General features: G+C 43.5%; 1 protein-coding gene across 1 annotated transcript in view; it reads right to left on the bottom strand.

The window, feature by feature from the left end:
• The window catches only part of SPATA5 (spermatogenesis associated 5), a 488,555-nt gene that overhangs the window by 76,048 nt on the left and 393,153 nt on the right, over positions 1-19,354 (bottom strand). The window contains 1 exon segment of the mRNA XM_030191768.1: positions 2,259-2,423. Within this exon segment, the coding sequence (XP_030047628.1) occupies positions 2,259-2,423 (165 nt within the window).

Here is a 19,354-nt window from a genome sequence, read left to right as displayed (position 1 = left end):
ATTGAAGGACGGAAGACTGTGACCACTTCATCCCAAGGTTGAGAACTGCAGGGCTGACTTCCGACTTAGGTTGGTCTGGCTGTTGTTTTCCTCTCTGTGAGGATGCTGGCAGTTCAATTCGAAGATCAGTATCATAGCCCGCTTTCGGACCCTTTTTTTTTTCCTGCTTCCCTTGCGGGGGGCTCCAGCCTGAGAAATTGTGCTGTGTTTGCATGGCCCTATGAGGGCTGGGTTCTTGGCTGGGGGCCACTTTGTTTGCTTGCCTATCAAGGTAGAGTTGCTACTGTCGGGCCACTGGCTCCAGGTTGGTGGCTGTGGGGCTGGCCACCACTCGTATTGACTGGTGATGATGCCCGCATCTGTTGTTTTTTTTTCTTTTTTTCTCCTCTGGACTCCAAGCTCGACACGAAGATATCTCAGTCTGAAGGAGTTTGATGTCTTTGACTGTATTATGGTTACTACTAAGGGATGAGTAATGGGGGGGGGGGGGGGTCTTTAGATGTGAAGGTCCCTATGATGGGAACTCAGGGGTCTATGAAGGGGGTGGGAAGGGTCTGGGGGTGGGTGGGAGGTTTTGGAGAGAGGGGAAGGGGGAGGTTTATACTTACAGGGGCTTGAACAAATGTTTTAAAAAGGTATTCTTGGATAATTGGCGATATTGGTGAGATGTTATTGGGAGCCTTTGGTCACTGGAATATGATAACCTGGGGGGGGGGGGGGGGTTGCTGCCTGGGATGACCCTTTTAGGACACAATCACTGGTTTTGTTTTTGATTATGTTTCATATACTGGCTTATCACAGTGAAAATTGTAACTTGGAATGTGGGGGGGGGGGGGGGGATTAACTCGCCCATCAAACGAACAAAAAGTTTACACCATCTACAAAGTCCTCATCTACAGGAAACACATCTGAATGCCTTTGAATTTGCCAAGCTTAAAACTTGGTGGGTGGGGGACTGTGTAGCAGCTGCGGCACAAGGGAAGAAGGGGGGCAGACTCAAGAAAAATGTCAGGAAGTATTTTTCACGGAGAGAGTAGTGGATGCTTGGAATGCCCTCCCGCGGGAGGTGGTGGAAATGAAAACGGTAACGGAATTCAAACATGCGTGGAATAAGCATAAAGGAATCCTGTGCTGAAGGAATGGATCTTCAGGAGCTTAGTCAAGATCGGGAGGAGGGGCTGGTGGTTGTGAGGTGGAGATAGTGCTGGGCAGACTTATACGGTCTGTGCCAGAGCCGGTGGTGGGAAGTGGGACTGGTGGTTGGGAGGCAGGGATAGTGCTGGACAGACTTGTACGGTCTGTGCCAGAGTCGGTGGTTGAGAGGCAGGGCTGGTGGTTGGGAGGCGAGGATAGTGCTGGGCAGACTTATACGGTCTGCGCCAGAGCCGGTGGTTGGGAGGCAAAGATAGTGCTCGGCAGACTTATACGGTCTGTGCCCTGAAGAGCACAGGTACAAATCAAAGTAGGGTATACTCAAAAAGTAGCAAATATGAGTTATCTTGTTGGGCAGACTGGATGGACCGTGCAGGTCTTTTTCTGCCGTCATCTACTATGTTACTATGAAGGGAGGAGTGGACATTTTATTTAGGAAGGAGATAATGGAGCAAATTCGCACCATTTTTGCTGACCCTACTGATAGATACCTTTTATGTGGTATCTATCAGTAGGGTCAGTAGGTCACCAGAAACTGATATTTTGCAATATTTATGCTCCTAACCAATTCAATCGTAAGTTTTATAAGAGTGTGACTATTAATCTTTTGAATCACTCTATCACACCCTCAGTGGTTGGGAGTGACTTTAATTCAGTTTGGGACCCAACAATAGTAAGTCCCTTCCTACAGCCTCTACCAACCTCCAACCAGCATAGGCTTGCCCAACATGTGCCATCAGTTGGACTTAATAGACATATGGCAGGTGCTCCATCCTCAAGATAGAGACTATACTCATTTGTCCCGAGCAGTGGGGAGGGGAAGACATTGTAAAGTGGGCCTTAGCAAATAAAATGATGTAATAATACTATCGGATGGTTGGTTCAATAACAATTTGATAACGAATGTGACTGTTGGGTAGACTGGATGGACCACGCAGGTCTTTATCTGCCATGACTTACTAACAAAATGTTCAGCACTAAATCACAGACTATATGGCCTATCCAGTCTGTATGTATGTTTGAAACGTCAGAGAGTGAGGGGCATCATGAGACCTGGTGATCTTTCATTGACAAACACTGTCTATTACAATATGAAAACTGTTTACCTCGGCCCCTGAGTACTTCTCAGTCTGTGCAACAAGCTGGTCCAGGCAGACCTCCTTACTGACGGGCATGGAGTGAAAGCGCAGTCTGAAAATCTCCCTGCGCGTAGCAGCGTCTGGTAAAGGCACATAGATGATTCTGTCAAGCCGTCCAGGGCGCATCAAAGCCTGCAATGAGAAAACAAGGCACATGGGTTATCCACCTCCCTCAGCTGCCTTCGATGACACCCCTGGCACCATGCGCTGGGCCCTCACAAAATGCTAAGGGTTTGCTGGTTACCAGTTCTTCAAAGAAAAACAGATGGCTGGTGATTTACTCTAAATCATGTTAAAAAAACATCAATATAAAATAGAATAAAAATTATCTTTCGAAAAAAGCTTTGCAGATGATGAATTTACAACAGGACTTTTACTATTTATTTAGATTTTGCTGACCCATTTTTCAGTAGTAGCTCAAGGTGAGTTACATTCAGGTACTCTGGATATTTCTCTGTCCCAGGAGGGTTCATAATCTAAGTTTGTACCTGAGGCAATGGAGGGTTAAGTGACTTACCCAAGATCACAAGGAGCAGCAGTGGGATTTGAACTGGCCACCTCTGGATTGCAAGACCTGCTCTAACCACTAGGCCACTCCTCCACTATAGCAACATTCCATGTAGAATCTCAAATAGTAGCAACAGAATCTCAAATAATAGCAACATTCCACATAGAATCTCAAATAGTAGCAACAGAATCTCAAATAATAGCAACATTCCACGTAGAATCTCAAATAGTAGCAACAGAATCTCAAATAATAGCAACATTCCCTGTAGAATCTCAAATAGTAGCAACAGAATCTCAAATAATAGCAACATTCCACGTAGAATCTCAAATAGTAGCAACAGAATCTCAAATAGCAGCAACATTCCATCTAGAATCTCAAAGAATGTTTATTTAGATTTTGCTGACACCTTTTTCAGTAGTAGCTCAAGGTGAGTTACATTCAGGTACTCTGGATATTTCTCTGTCCCAGGAGGGCTCATGATCTAAGCTTGTATGTGAGGCAATGGAGGGTTAAGTGACTTGCCCAAGGTCACAAGGAGTAGTAGTGGGATTTGAACCCACAACCTCTGGATATCAGGACTGGTGCCCTAACCACTAGGCCACTCCTCCATTCCCCTATGTGCCATGTAGAACCCCAAAGAGTAGCAAGATTCTGGAATGGTAAAGAGTAACAAGATTCCATTCAGAATCTTAAATAGTAGCAACATTTCATGTAGAATCTCAAATATTATTTATTTAGATTTTGCTCATACCTTTTTCAGTAGTAGCTCAAGGTGAGTTACATTCAGGTACTCTGGATATTTCTCTGTCCCAGGAGGACTCACAATCTAAGTTTGTACCTGAGGCAATGGAGGGTTAAGTGACTTGCCCAAGATCACAAGCAGTAGCAGTGGGATCTGAACTGGCCACCTCAGGATTGCAAGACCAGTGCTCAAACCACTAGGCCACTCCTCCATTAGTGAGAACTCTTACGTATGCATTAGACAAGAGAATGACCCACTAGCAAGATACCACCACTCTCTGACACTATAACACAGCCTGTTCTCCAAAGTGTATCAATCTTTTAATTACATATTTGATAGACCAGCTCCTGCATCATGTCTTGAGAAAATGTGAGACAGTAAAAAGTGGGGGTGGGGAACAGGAAGCAATTCAGCGCATAGGAGGCAATTCTATAAAATAGGTGAGCATACTTACGCACTGATTACTCATATGTGTGCAAGTGCCGAATATCCACCTAAGCACTATTTTGTAAATAAGCATATATCTTAAAGAGCCTGTATTTCACAGGTACTAATACTACTATAAATCATTTCTATAGCGCTACCAGTCGTACGCAGCGCTTCACACACAGGTACAGTCTGGGTGGGACACACACCTATGCTCATTACTTATAGAGTACTATAAGTTACGTAGGAATAAACCATAATCACACTGGCCCCTACTACTACTACTATTTAGCATTTCTATAGCGCTACAAGGCATACGCAGCGCTGCACAAACATAGAAGAAAGACAGTCCCTGCTCAAAAGAGCTTACAATCTAATAGACAAAAAATAAATAAAGTAATCAAATCAATTAATGTGAACGGGAAGGAAGAGAGGAGGGTAGGTGGAGGCGAGTGGTTACAAGTGGTTACGAGTCAAAAGCAATGTTAAAGAGGTGGGATTTCAGTCTAGATTTAAAGGTGGCCAAGGATGGGGCAAGACGTAGGGGCTCAGGAAGTTTATTCCAGGCGTAGGGTGCAGCGAGACAGAAGGCGCGAAGTCTGGAGTTGGCAGTAGTGGAGAAGGGAACAGATAAGAAGGATTTATCCATGGAGCGGAGTGCACGGGAAGGGGTGTAGGGAAGGACGAGTGTGGAGAGATACTGGGGAGCAGCAGAGTGAATACATTTATAGGTTAGTAGAAGAAGTTTGAACAGGATGCGAAAACGGATAGGGAGCCAGTGAAGGGTCTTGAGGAGAGGGGTAGTATGAGTAAAGCGACCCTGGCGGAAGATGAGACGGGCAGCAGAGTTTTGAACCGACTGGAGAGGGGAGAGGTGACTAAGTGGGAGGCCAGCAAGAAGCAGATTGCAGTAGTCTAAACGAGAGGTGACAAGGGTGTGGACGAGGATTTTGGTAGAGTGCTCGGAAAGAAAGGGGCGGATTTTATGGATGTTGTAAAGAAAGAAACGACAGGTCTTGGCGGTCTGCTGGATATGAGCAGAGAAGGAGAGAGAAGAGTCAAAGATGACCCCAAGGTTTCGAGCTGAGGAGACAGGGAGAATGAGAGAGCCATCAACAGAAATAGAAAACGGGGGGAGCCCCTACTGGGACAGTGTAAGTAGAGATGTGCAAATATTATTTTTTTACAAAGCACTCTGGAAATTATGGAATAATGACATGCCTCTCAATGAGCAATACTGTGTTCAATTCTTTATCTATGCTTAATATTACTAAACTGGAAACATTAAACTGATAGAAATAGTAAACATTTTTATTGACAGAAAGATTTACAACTGAATAAATCAGAAATAATTAGAATATCACAGAATAAAAAGCTAAATATCAATTTAAAACTGCTGGAATATACACTAATCGGACATAGTTAAAACAAACATGCAACTCCCTAGACACAGTAGTCAGTGTCACTTGTTGCTACCTGCAAGTGTTTGCAGAGCTTGGCTTACGACCAAGATCAATAAGCCGGTCCCTCGGGAACAGCAGGAATGGGTCCGTTAGTGAAAGTGTGTAGACAGGACAGCTGATGAGTAGATATCAGATGAAAGGTTCTATTGTTCAGCTGGAGATGTTCATCTTTTATATCATTCTGTTATCAGTGCTGTCTCAGATGGTTTGATAAGATTATGACAAGTGATTTGCTGGTGTCCTTTGTTGTGACTTGAGAAGCCCCAAGAAGGCCTTGTTGCACGTCCTTGCATCAGCCAAATAAAGTCAGCACTGCACCTTTGTATTTAGTGTATTAGCTCTGCAAGGCACTAGTGCTTGTGGTAGAGGCTTGTCCCTCTATATGTCTATTTCCAGCATTTAGGCGCAAGCACTATACAAGTTCTATGGCTGGTATAAGTGCTCACCCCTAAAACCTAGGCACATTTCTAACCTGTTACACTAGTCTCTACTATAATAAAAAGCACCTGCAACGTTGTGAAGCTGACTCCGTGGCTTCACTGAAGTGAAGGGTTCGTAAGGTTCGTCAGTCTGTCACCATCTCTCTCAGCCCCGCCCTTGCGTCAAAATGTGATGACGTCGAGGGCGGCGGACCTATCAGAGGCGCGAGGGCGGGGCTGAGAGAGATGTTGACAGGCTGATGAATCTGACGAACCTTATGAACCCTTCACTTCAGTGAAGCCACGGAGTCAGCTTCACAACGTTGCAGGTGCGTTTTATTACACTACACAGCTCCCTAATTTTGCAGTTAAACATTGCAGGGTGGCTGGAGGGGGGAGGGAGAGAGGGGGGCAACGACCCTGGAATTGGGAGGGAGGGAGAGAGGGGGGGCAACGACACTGGGAGGGGGGACGGACCCTGGAACTTGGAGGGGGGCAGGCGGACCCTGGAACTGGGTGGGAGGGAGGGAGGACGGGTGACCCAGAAACTGGGACACAGGGGGAGAGGGCTGACCCTGCAAATGGGAGGGAGGGGAAACCCTGGAACTGGGAGGGAGGGGGGGGGCCACCCTGGAACTGGGAGGGAGGGGGGGCTCCTGGCATACACTCTCATTCTCACACACACACTCTCGCACCCAGTCTCACTCTCTCTGTCACACACACTCACACAGTCACTCTCTATCAAACACTCACTCTCACACACACTCTGTAAAACACACACACTCCAAGGAAAACCTTGCTAGCGCCCGTTTCATTTGTGTCAGAAACGGGCCTTTTTTCCTAGCATTCTATATAGTAACATAGTAGATGACGGCAGAAAAAGACCTGCACGGTCCATCCAGTCTGCCCAACAAGATAAACTCATATGTGTATACCTTACCTTGATTTGTACCTGTCTTTTTCAGGGCACAGACCGTATAAGTCTGTCCAGCAGTATTTCCCGCCTCCCAACCACCAGTCCCGCCTCCCATCACCGGCTCTGGCACAGACCCCGTATAAGTCTGCCCTCCCCTATCCTAGCCTCTCAACCACCAACCCCTCTTCCCCCCGCCACCCAATATAAAAAAAAGAAGGTGCCTACTTTCCTTTACAGAATGGGTGCCTATATATACACGCACTGTTATACAATTTCCCCAGAATGGCAGAGGCCTGTTTGAAAATAGGACATAGTGCTTGCTTTTCTGCGTTGACACAAATTTTTAGGAAGCAGCAAACCTTTCTTCCCAAGTCTTGCTGGGTATCTTCATGTGAGGACCTGATGTATAAGATCTACACCAAACCTCAGCAAGGCAACAGTACAACAGACGTTTAGTAGGGAGGAAAAAGGAGGTAAGATATACTGGTTGCATGCTACCCAGGACAAAAAAAAAAGCCTATCCATAGCTTTCGCATTAGGGCTAAAGATGGTGGTACCAACAGTGCAAAACCTTCAGGAGAAGACATCATCCCTGATGCAGCAATAGGACCCACTGCAGCTGAAGATAAGCCACAGAATCTAATGAAACTGTTAGGTGGACTCCTGAGGATAACAAGGAGATTACGCACTGCTACTATAATGCCCACATACCTTTTATCTGATTACAGAGGATACACAAAGAGGGCATGCCAAAAAATGGAAGCGAGAGAAAAAAACATGAAAGGAAAAGCTGGAAAAGGAAACCGATGCAAATATAAGATCTATGGACATAATTATGAAAAGTATTTGAGTTAGGACATCTTAACACAGCTTAGCAATGCTGCAGAAAGAGAGAGAGAGAGAGCGGATCTGAAAGGAGTACAGAAGGACAGGTTCAACACAGCACTTGGGGGAGGCATCTGTCAAGGATGAGTGTGTGGTGTGAGAGGGAGAGAGTGATGTAGGTCAGAGTAAGAAGTTGAGTGAGGAGTAGGTGTGGGACAAACCAGTGGGTGGAGAGAGAGTCGAGAGTCAGGAGAGGGACTTGTAGGTCGAGGAGTTGGCAGTGGAGGTCCTGACCTGCCTAGAAACTGATAGGTGTGCTGGGGCACAAGAGAGGGAATGATTGCCTAAGCCAGTGTTCTTCAATGCCAGGTCCAGGGGCCAATGGCGGGTCTTTGGAGACTTCTGGGGCGGCCCTCATCATCATTCTGGCGTTTTTCTTCTGCTACTCTCTGCCTCTCTAACCAAGTTCATGACAGACAGGAGGAAGTGGATGGGAGGAAGAGCCATATGCTTGAAGGACAAGGCAATGCCCACCTCCTTGAGGATAAATAGTAGGCTGATGGGATGGATGTTGTTAACACGCACTGGTCAGCATTGTAATTATCTCACACTGGAAGATGTTTGGGGGCTCCTCATTTAGCTGATTGGATCCAAAGTAGCTCGGACTTAAAAATGAGTGAAGACTACTGGCCTAAGCTAAACCTAACTGCTGGGGGAAAAAAATTAGAGGAAAATCAATAAGTTCATAATCTGTATAAATCATCCATTTATTGATATTGCATACGTAAATCGAATTCAAAATTATGCAGCAAAAACTTCCACTAAAAAGAACACAGGACCAGAAAAAAAAGGAGAGAGACAACAGCTCCTCTTTGGAAAAAATGCACTGACAGAAAAATAAAATCTCTGCAGGCTCAAGTGTCCCTGATAGACAGATATTTCAAAAGATCAAGATAAACAAATGATAATGAGAAAGATCCAAACATCAAACTGAAATAAGCCTGCATTAATGTTAGATGATCTGAAATTCATATGCTCCAATAATAATTGAAAGTAGCAGCAGAAGCACAAAAATTCAGGAAACACAAAGAAAACAGAAGGCGCGATATCAAAATAAACTATTTAGAGACACCCAAAACAGTTCTACTGGGAACTGAGAAAGATCATCAGTACAGTGAAAAAAACACCAATTAAAACTAAAAGAGAAAGGTTTTAGAGAAATGTATACAAAGACCCTGTAGACTGTACTCAAGAAGCAGAAGAGCTTCCCAGTATATGAGAGGGGTTGGAAAAGGCAAACATCAAAATTAGGAAGTGGCCTGAAGTAACTACAAAATAACTGGAAAGCAGGTTAAAAAAAGCCCCAAACTGGGAAAGGCCAGAGAAATGGTGCCCAAATTTGACTCAAACAGTTAACGTCACTCCACCACGACCTGGCCGACTGCAAAATCAGTTGATCAGAAAGCCAGATCTGATACCAGATTGGCTAACAACGGGAAAAACATTTCTCAAAAATTACGGACCAGTAAGTTTATTTATTAGGATTTATTTACCACCTTTTTGAAGGAATTCACTCAAGGCGGTGTACTGTAAGAATAGATCAAACATGAGCAATAGGCAATTAGAGCAGTAAAATTAGTCAAATAACAATACAAAGTATGGCATACCAGCTTATTTTCGAAAGAGAAAGACGCCCATATTTCGATCCAAATCGGGAGATGGGCGTCTTTCTCCCGTGGGCGAACAAATCGGTATAATCGAAAGCCGATTTTGGTCGTCTTCAACTGCACTCCGTCGCAGGAACGAACAAAGTGGGCGGGGGCGTGTCAGAGGCGTGGTTATCGGCCAAGAAGAGATGGGCGTCTTTAGCTGATAATCGAAACAAGAAGGGAGTTTTTGACAAGAATTTGGTCCGCTTTATTTTGACCCTTTTTTTTCAGGTCCAACTCCCAAAAAAGTGCCCCAACTAACCAGATGACCACTGAAGGGAATCAGGGATCACCTCCCCTGACTCCCCCAGTGGTCACTAACCCCCTCCCACCAAAAAAAACCCACTTTACAAACTTTTTTTGCCAGCCTCAAATGCCGTACCCACCTCCATTGTTCTACCCTCTGACAGCCTTTCCCTGGTTCTGATGTGGCTCTCGGGTGAGTGTGACACCTTTTCTGTTATGCACACTGCAAAGTCACATCAGCAATGCATTGTGGTGGGTGTAGGGTATTGGGCTCCGTGATTCCACTAGCTTGTGTTAAATGCTCACGATGTTGGTAGTTGGTAGGCTCTACTCCCATGGTGCTTTTCTCTCTGTTTTGTGCCCTGTTTTGTTTCCGGTAGTCCATGAGGTAGTGGCCATTTTTGTAAGCCAGTTTTAGCTCCCTTTCATGTGTTACCCACGTTACTGAAAGTGGGCATTGTACAGCATTCTGCCAGCTGTGACCTACTGCTAATCTCAGTACCAGGGAGACTCTTTGCCAGTGGGGCACAACCTCTGATCTGCAGTTAACTGTGAGTAAACGTGCTTATTCCAATAAAGGACGTTTTCGGAGAGATTAGTCTTCAGGTGTCAACTGGTGTGCCCAAGTTCGACAGCAGCAACAAGTCCTAGAGGCCTGGAGCACTTTTAGTGGGTACCGCAGTGCACTTCAGGCAGGCAGACCCAGGCCCATCCCCCCTACCTGTAACACTTGTGCTGGTAAATGGGAGGCCTCCAAAACCCACTGACCCCTTCACCCCTAAGAGCTATGGTAGTGTTGTACATTTGTGGGTAGTGGGTTTTGGGGGAGGGGTTGGGGGCTCAGCACCCGTGGTAAGGGAGCTATGCATGTGGGAGCTGTTTCTGAAGTCCACCGCACTGACCTCTAGGGTGCCCAGTTGGTGTCCTGGCATGTCAGGGGGGCCAGTGTACTATGAATCCTGGCCCCTCCCACGACCAAATGGCTCGGATTAGGACGTTTTTGAGCTGGCCGGTTTTAGTTTCCATTATCACTAATAAAAACCCCGTCCAGCTCAGAAACGAACAAATCCATGGCATTTGGTCCATACAAACCGCATTTTCGAAATAAAACAAAGACGTCCATTTTTTTCAAAAATCTGGTCTGTCCCTCCTCTTCACGTACCCATTTTCGGACATAGATGCCCATGGAGATAGGAGTTTGCGTTCGATTATGCCCCTCATAGTCTACTACTTACAATGTCAAAACAATACGTAATAGCCAACTTTGGAATGCTCTACCAAGACCAATCCGAACAATTAACAGCCTTTTGCCCTTCAGAAAAGCTTTGAAGACCCATCTATTCAAGAAAGCCTACCCTAACAATTAAACTAACTAAAGCGTGCACACATGACTTTTACCAACGATTGTTATATATTGACCATGTTTTCCATAATTCTTATTGCTATCCCAAATCTTTTCCTCTCCACATATTCCTCTTCATCTTCCTATGCCTACCTCCCTACGCCCATTCCCTCTTACACCTTATTCCTCCATATTCAATCTAATCGTACACCCAATTCCTCATTTGTTCAATTTACTTATTTGCTAACCCCATTATTATTACGTTTACTACAAATTGCATATTACGTTTACTACTAATGTATATACTTCATATGACTTGTAATTTTTTAAAACATTTTTTTATTGTTACTATGTGTGGGAAAGCGCAGGGTACAAATGTAATAAATACATAAATAAATAAAATAAACAAAGCAAAGATGGAACATATAGATAGGTAAGAGAGTTAGAAAGTAAGGTGACTGATTTAAAGAAAGTTGCACATGAGGTCAGAGAGATGGTTAAATATTTTCTCAGCTAGGGTAGGAGTGGAGTTGTCTACCTACAAATTACAAACTGTTCACAGAATATACAATCATAGCAATTACAATAACATCAAGGCACTAGAACAGAAGGGCAAGAAGAGAAGATGGGAAGGCGGTAGAACTAGACGACATGATATGAGATTGAAGGGGGGGGGCAGACTGAAGAAAAATGTCAGGAAGTATTTTTTCACAGCGAGAGTGGTAGACATTGGAATGCCCTCCCGTGGAAGGTGGTGGAGATGAAAACGGTAGCGGAATTCAAGCATGCGTGGGATAAACATAAATGAAACCTGTTCAGAAGGAATGGATCCTCAGAAGCTTAGCCGAGATTGGGAGGCGGGGCTAGTGCTGGGCAAGAATTCTATGGTCTGTGCCCTGAAAATGGCAGATACAAATCAAGGTAAGGTATACACAAGAAGTAGCACATATGAGTTTATCTTGTTGGGCAGACTAGATGGACCGTGCAGGTCTTTTTCTGCCGTCATCTACTATATTACTATGTTACTATGTAATTGATCGAGTACCTCAATTTCACCATGAAAATGTGGCAAACCACACTCCATTTGAAGTATGAAGATGGAAAGTTTTGGGGTTTTTGGCGCAATTTCCTGGCATTCTTTTCTGCTCCAGCTATTCGTGTCTAACCTCTCGGAGTGGACTATTATTATGGTGAATTACATTTTGTACATTTTGAGCCACGATTCACACATCTTGTGTTGCTTGAATTGACCCCTGAGTCAGGCGTTAGTCACGTTGAAACATGGCCTCTGTTGGGTCATTAACAAAGCACACATCTTCCATTCTTGAGAGCCCTTTGTGCTTTTTTCTGGATTGTTTGAATTTGTGATTCCTAACGTAAATATCTAGTGAGGAATATTTCAGGGAAACTCCCTGTCACCACTCTTGTTTTGTACAGCTTTTAATCATCTGAGTACCCTTCTTAATACTTTGGGCTATGGGTTTAGCCTTAATCTTAAAGAGAAAGTAAAGATCCAGAGCACTAGATGTGGAGTACATAGTAAGGATGGGTTGTCATTTGTAACAACATAGGAAATGTCAACAGCATATCGTATCCTATTCAAATATTTGAAAGGTATTAATCCGCAAACGAACCTTTTCCGGAGACGGGAAGGCGGTAGAACTAGAGGACATGAATTGAAGTTGAAGGGGGGCAGACTCAGGACTAATGTCAGGAAGTATTTTTTCACAGAGAGGGTGGTCCGGTGGTGGATATGTGGAATGCCCTCCCGTGGGAGGTGGTGGAGATGAAAACGGTAATGGAATTCAAACATGCCTGGGATAAACACAAAGGAATCCTGTTTAGAAGGAATGGTTCCGTGGAATCTTAGCGGAGATTGGGTGGTGACGCTGGTAATTGGAAACGAAACAGGAGCTGGGCAGACTTCTATGGTCTACGCCCTGATCGTGACTGAATAGATAGGGATGGACTGGAGTGTACATTTTAAGGGGCTTTGATGTTAGCTTCAGAACTTAGGACAAGAACAGTACTGGGCAGACTTCTACGGTCTGTGCCCTGAGAAAGGCAAGGACAGATCAAACTCGGGTATAAAGTATCACATACCATGTAAAATGAGTTTATCTTGTTGGGCAGACTGGATGGACTGTACAGGTCTTTATCTGCCGTCATTTCATGTCATTATGAAATTAAAAACAAGCAGAAAAAAATTAACATTTTTTCATTAACAAATAATTGTGTGTATTATGTACAAATAATAGTATACTATTTTAGAAAGAGCATGCACTCTTTCCCGGATAATGGAAACATCTTGCATGCATGCACGATTGTTCATGTGCAAACCATTGTCCATAGAGAAACTTTGGAAAAGAGTAGGCCCTCTTTCTGAAATAGCGCTCCCTATTTCCACATAATGCACACTATTCCAAAGAATGTGCACTATTATCGGAGATAACAAAACAAAAGGGAGTTAGAAAAATCCAAAGAAAATGAAAATTCTCATAAATGACAATAAAGAAACATTTTCTAGCTCCTCATCCCTAGTACTTAGATTGCAGCATGCCTTTGACAGTTTCACGTAGGCAATTTAAAGTATAAATAAACTGATTACTCCTGGTATTGTCCCTACAGTGAATGACTGGGTTAGAAACTGGTTGAGCAGTAGGCGACAAAAGGCAGCAGTATACGGAGTTTGCTCTGAGGAAATTAGTGTAACCAGTGGTGTGCCACAGGGATCAGCTCTTCATCCAGGTCTTTCCTAACATTTTTTTCTAAGCCATATAGCGGAAGGAACATCTGTTAGGTTTGTCTCTCTGCAGATAATGTCAAAATGTGCAATAGGGCAGACACTGTGGATGGTGTGCATAACATGATGAAGGATCTAGCAAACCTTGAAGAACGATCTGGAATTTGGCAGCTAAGAATTAATGCTCAAAAAATGCTGGGTCGTGTATTTGGCCAGCAAACCTGAAGGGGTGTGGCGCAGTATAGGGAAATAAAGTACTTCACTTCTTCTGCACGAAAGAGGGTGTGATCCTATGTGATGAAGAAGGTGTCTTTGTATAAGTCTCGGGTGACACCTCATTTAGAGTACTGTGTATATTTCTGGAAACTGCACCTTCAAAAAGATATAAACAGGATGGAGTCGGTCCAGAGGGCAGCTACTAAAAATAGTCAGTGGTCTTTGTCATACAGCACAAAGGGACAGATTTTTAAAGATACACACATGTACTTTTTTGGAAGAGAGGCGAGAAGGGGAGATATGATAGAGCTATTTAAAAATACCTCCGTGGCATAAATGCACAGGAAGTGAGTCTCTTTCAACTGAAATAAAGACCTGGAACAGGGGGCATAAGACAAAGGTGAAAGGGGACTGACTCAGGAGTAATCTAAGGAAATGCTTCTTTACAGAAAGGGCGGTGGATGTGTGGAACAGAATCCCACTGGATGTGGTGGAGACAAAGATTGAATCTGAATTCTAGAAAGCCTGGAACAGAAACAGAAGATTTCTAAGGAACAGGAAGGGCTAGTAAATATTAGTAGTTTGTGGGCAGACTGGATAAGCCATAAGGTCTGTATCTGCTCTCATTTTACTTTTCTAAAGTTCTATGGAAAGTCAGGGATAGGAGGTAGTGTCCTATTGTGGATTAAAAACTGGTTAAAAGATAGAAAACAGAGAGTAGGGTTAAATGGTCAGTATTCTCAATGGAGAAGGGTAGATAGCGGAGTTCCCCAGGGGTCTGTGCTGGGAACATATTTATAAATGATCTAGAGATGGGAGTAACTATTGAGGTCATTAAATTTGCTGATGACACAAAGTTATTCAAAGTTGTTAAATCGCAAGAGGATTGTGAAAAATTACAAGAGGACCTTACGAGACTGGGAGACTGGGCGTCTAATTGGCAGATGACGTTTAATGTGAGCAAGTGCAAAGTGATGCATGTGGGAAAGAGGAACCCAAATTATAGCTACATAATGCAAGGTTCCACGTTAGTCACCGACCAAGAAAGGGATCTAGGTGTCATCGTTGATGATACGTTGAAACCTTCTGCTCCATGTGCTGCGGTGGCTAAGAAAGCAAATAGAATGTTAGGTATTATTAGGAAAGGAAAGGAAAACAAAAATGAGGATGTTATAATGCCTTTGTATCGTTCCATGGTGCAACCGCACCTCGAATACTGTGTTCAATTCTGGTCGCCGTATCTCAAAAAAGATATAGTGGAATTAGAAAAGGTGCAGAGAAGGGCGACGAAAATGATAAAGGGAATGGGACGACTTCCCTATGAGAATAGCTAAAGCGACTAGGGCTCTTCAGCTTGGAGAAAAGGTGACTGAGGGGAGATATGATAGAGGTCTATAAAATAATAAGTGGAGTTGAAAGGTAGATGTGAAGGGTCTGTTTACGCTTTCCAAAAATACTAGGACTAGGGGGCATGCGATGAAGCTACAATGTAGTCAATTTAAAACAAATAGGAGAAAATTTTTCTTCACTCAATGTGTAATTAAACTCTGGAATTCATTGCCAGAGAATGTCAAGATCGGGAGGCAGGGCTGGTGGTTGGGAGGCGGGGATAGTGCTGGACAGACTTGTATGGTCTGTGCCAGAGCCGGTGGTTGGGAGGCAGGGCTGGTGGTTGGGAGGTGAGGATAGTGCTGGGCAGACTTATACGGTCTGTGCCAGAGCCGGTGGTTGGGAGGAGGGGCTGGTGGTTGGGAGGCGGGGATAGTGCTGGGCAGACTTATACGGTCTGTGCCCTGAAGAGCACAGGTACAAATCAAAGTAGGGTATACACAAAAAGCAGTAAATATGAGTTATCTTGTTGGGCAGACTGGATGGACCGTGCAGGTCTTTTTCTGCCGTCATCTACTATGTTACTATGAATGTAGCAAAAGCGGTTAGCTTAGTGGGGTTTAAAAAAGGTTTGGATGGCTTCCTAAAGGAAAAGTCCATAGACCATACTTAAAATGGACTTGGGGAAAATCCACAGCTTATTTCTAGGATAAGCAGCATAAAATGTATTGTACTTTTTTAGGATCTGCCAGGTACTTTGACCTGGATTGGCCGCTGTTGGAAACAGGATGCTGGACTTGATGGACCTTCAGTCTGTCTCAGCATGACAATACTTATGTACATTGGTAAATGGGTTCCATTGAGAATAATGGGACTTGCGTTAAATGACATGTGTTAAACAGTGTTAATGCACATTATTAATCTAGTCCTTAGATAGTTCTGAGCCCAAGTGGATGTAAAAAATACCTATAGTACGTGAATTGTAGCTCAGCTTGAACTTGGATTTAATTGCATGAGTATCTAATTGTTTGTTGAAAAATTATATACCGCCTTTCAGTCGAGAGTCAAAGCATTTATGAATTGTAGACCGTAGCTTCTAACCTGTTGTTTTATTTATTGCATTTGTATCCCAGATTTTCCCACCTTTTTGCAGGCTCAATCTGGCTTACATATTGCTGTTAACGGCGTTAGCCGATTCTGGTCTGAACAAATACATGGTATGAATGAATACAAGGTGATGTTGTGATAGATAAGGTACATTGTAAGGTAGGTGTAGTTGGGGGAACTTAGAAAGGGGGGGAGGAAGAGTCAGGTAATGTCCTTTACGTTCTTTGGTTGCATTGTGTCGCAGGTGTCCATGTATTTTTATGTTGGGTCGGTGGGGTATGCTCTTTTGAAAAGGACCGTTTTTAGTGATTTCTGGAAATTAAGGTGGTTTGGCATAGATTTTACTATTTTTGGCAGTGCGTTCCATAGTTGTGCGCTTAAGTAAGAAAAGCTGGATGCATAGGTGGATTTATATTTGAGTCCTTTGTTGCTTGGGTAGTGGAGGTTTAGGTATGATCGTGTAGATTTAATGGTATTTCTGGTTGGCAGGTCAATGAGGTCTGCCATGTATCCAGGTGCCTCGCCGTAAATGATTTTATGAACAGTCGTGCAGATTTTGAACGTGATTCGTTCTTTGATTGGTAGCCAATACAGTTTTTCTCTGAGTGGTTTGGAACCGTCAAAACGTGTTTTTCCAAATATAAGTCTGGCTGCTGTGTTTTGGGTGGTTTGAAGTTTGTTTATGATTTGATCTTTGCATCCCGCATAGATTCCATTACAGTAGTCTGCATGGCTTAGTACCACTGTTTGTATCAGGTTTTGAAATATTTCCGTCGGGAAGAATCGTTTCATGCGTTTGAGTTTCCACATTGAGAAAAACATTTTCTTTATGGTGGATTTCGCTTGGGTCTCAAGTAAGAGATTACGGTAAATTGTCACTCCAAGAATTTTCAGGCTGTCTGAGATAGGGAGGGTGTATCCTGGGGTGTTGATGCTTGTGGGTTTGTATGTATTGTATTGTGATGAGATGATGAGATGATCAGACTGTGTGTTTTTTCTGTATTGAGTTTTAGTTGGAATGCGTTAGCCCATGAGTTCATGGTGTTTAAGCTGAGTTTGATTTCGTTAGTGATTTCTGCCAAGTCATGTTTGAAGGGAACATATTATTATTATTATTATTATTAGCATTTGTATCCACCAATTCGCAGGCTCAATGTGGCTTACATTTGCCGTAATGGCGATTGCCATTTCCAGGTCACAGAATACAAAAGTCGCTGCATTAAGGTGCATGCATACGTGGTAGAGAGGAATACATTGTGGTAGTGCATATTAATTTCTATGTGATAAATAGGAATGTAACATACATTAGGTAACATATATAATGTAACGTCATCAGCGTAGATAAATGAGTTAAGGCCTTGGGTGGATAAGGTATTGGCTAGTGGCATCATCATGAGGATGAAAAGGATCGGTGATAGTGGTGATCCCTGCGGCACTCCGCAGTCTGGTTTCCACGGTGATGATATATTTGATTTTGATTTCACTTGATATGTTCTTGTGGTTAGAAAGCCCTTGATCCAGTTAAGAGTACTGCCACCGATTCCGAAGTGTTCTAGAAGTCTTAGTAGTATGTTGTGGTTGACCATGTCGAATGCACTTGACATGTCAAATTGGAGGAGAAGAATGCTTTTGCCTATTTCTATTTCCTGCTTGAATTTGGTTAGGAGAGTAAGTAGTACTGTTTCGGTACTGTCTAGGGGTCGAAATCCTGATTGTGACTCATGTAGTATAGTGAATTTGTTTATGTAGTCGTTGAGTTGCTTGGTCACCAGACCTTCCATTAATTTGACTACCAATGGGATATATGCTACTGGGCGGTAATTGGTAATGTCATCTGTTTTTTTCTTGGTGTCTTTTGGTATTGGGATGAGCAGGATGTTGCCTTTTTCTTTGGGGTAGGTACCCTGCTGTAGCATGAAGTTTAAATGGGATGTGAGATCTGTTATGAAGTGATGGGGGGCAGATTGTATTAGGTAGCTGGGACAGGTGTCCAGTTAACAGTGGCTACTGGAGTATTTTTAATCGCCTGGGTGACTGTATCGGTGCTGAGGGGGGCAAAATTTGATCATATTTGGTCAGCAGGGTATTCACCAGGGGTTGGATCTAGACCACTAATGAAGTTTTCTATGTCCATGTTGTTCCTAGGTAGGGCTTTGTGTAGATTTACGATTTTTTCATTGAAATATTTAGCAAGGTTGTCTGTAGATGGGATGCCAGTATGGGTTGTGGTGACCAGCGTTGTGTCCAGTAGTTTGTTCACGAGATGGTATAGTTTCTTCGTGTTTTTGTAGTCTGGCCCAATTTTAGTTTTGTAGTACAATCTTTTGGTCTGCCTTATTGCGTATTTGTATTTCCTTTGTAGTTGTTTCCATGCGTTGAGTGTGTGTTTGTTTTTTATTTTTTTCCATGCGCGTTCCAGTTTCCTAGATTGTGTTTTTAGTTTTTTCAATTCATCGTTGAACCACGGTATCAAGGTATGTCTCTGTGAGGTTCTAGGTTGTAAGGGTGCTCTTTCGTCTAGTACGTGTCTGCATCTTTTGTCCCAATCTGAGAGGTAATATACGGATTCCATTTTTGCTGTCCAGACGTTGTTGTATATCTGGTGCCAGAAAGTAACTGGGTCTACTTGGCCTCTTGTGGTGTGAGTTGTGTGTCTCATGTGTGGGGAGAGCAACTTTTCCGCCAGTTTAGGGACAGGCTTAATTTGTAATGGTCAGACCATGGTGTTTCTGTCCATTTAGTTTGTGTTACAGTTAGGTTCTGATCAGTGGACAGTTTGTGTGAGAAAAGGTTGAGTGAATAACCCTTCGCGTGGGTTTTTTGCATGTGTGGCCATGTGAGATCGCATAGATGAAGGAAGTCCTTGCATTCTCGTGCATTGGTAGAGTTTTGGTCTTCAAGGTGAAGGTTAATGTCTCCTAGTACTAGTGTGTTGGAGTTGGATACACATATGTTTGAAATGAAGTCCATGAAGTCCACCTGGCTTTCGTTCCAGCTGCATGGTGGTCTATAGAATAGTATGCAATTTAGGTGGTCGAGCAGGGTTTTATGGTGGATTCTGATTGAGGCTAT

This window comes from Microcaecilia unicolor, chromosome 2, assembly GCF_901765095.1.
Source record: "Microcaecilia unicolor chromosome 2, aMicUni1.1, whole genome shotgun sequence".
In the NCBI taxonomy this organism is placed as follows: Eukaryota; Metazoa; Chordata; class Amphibia; order Gymnophiona; family Siphonopidae; genus Microcaecilia; species Microcaecilia unicolor.
Note: the sequence above shows the minus strand (reverse complement) of the source record. Positions and strands in the feature narration are given on the sequence as shown.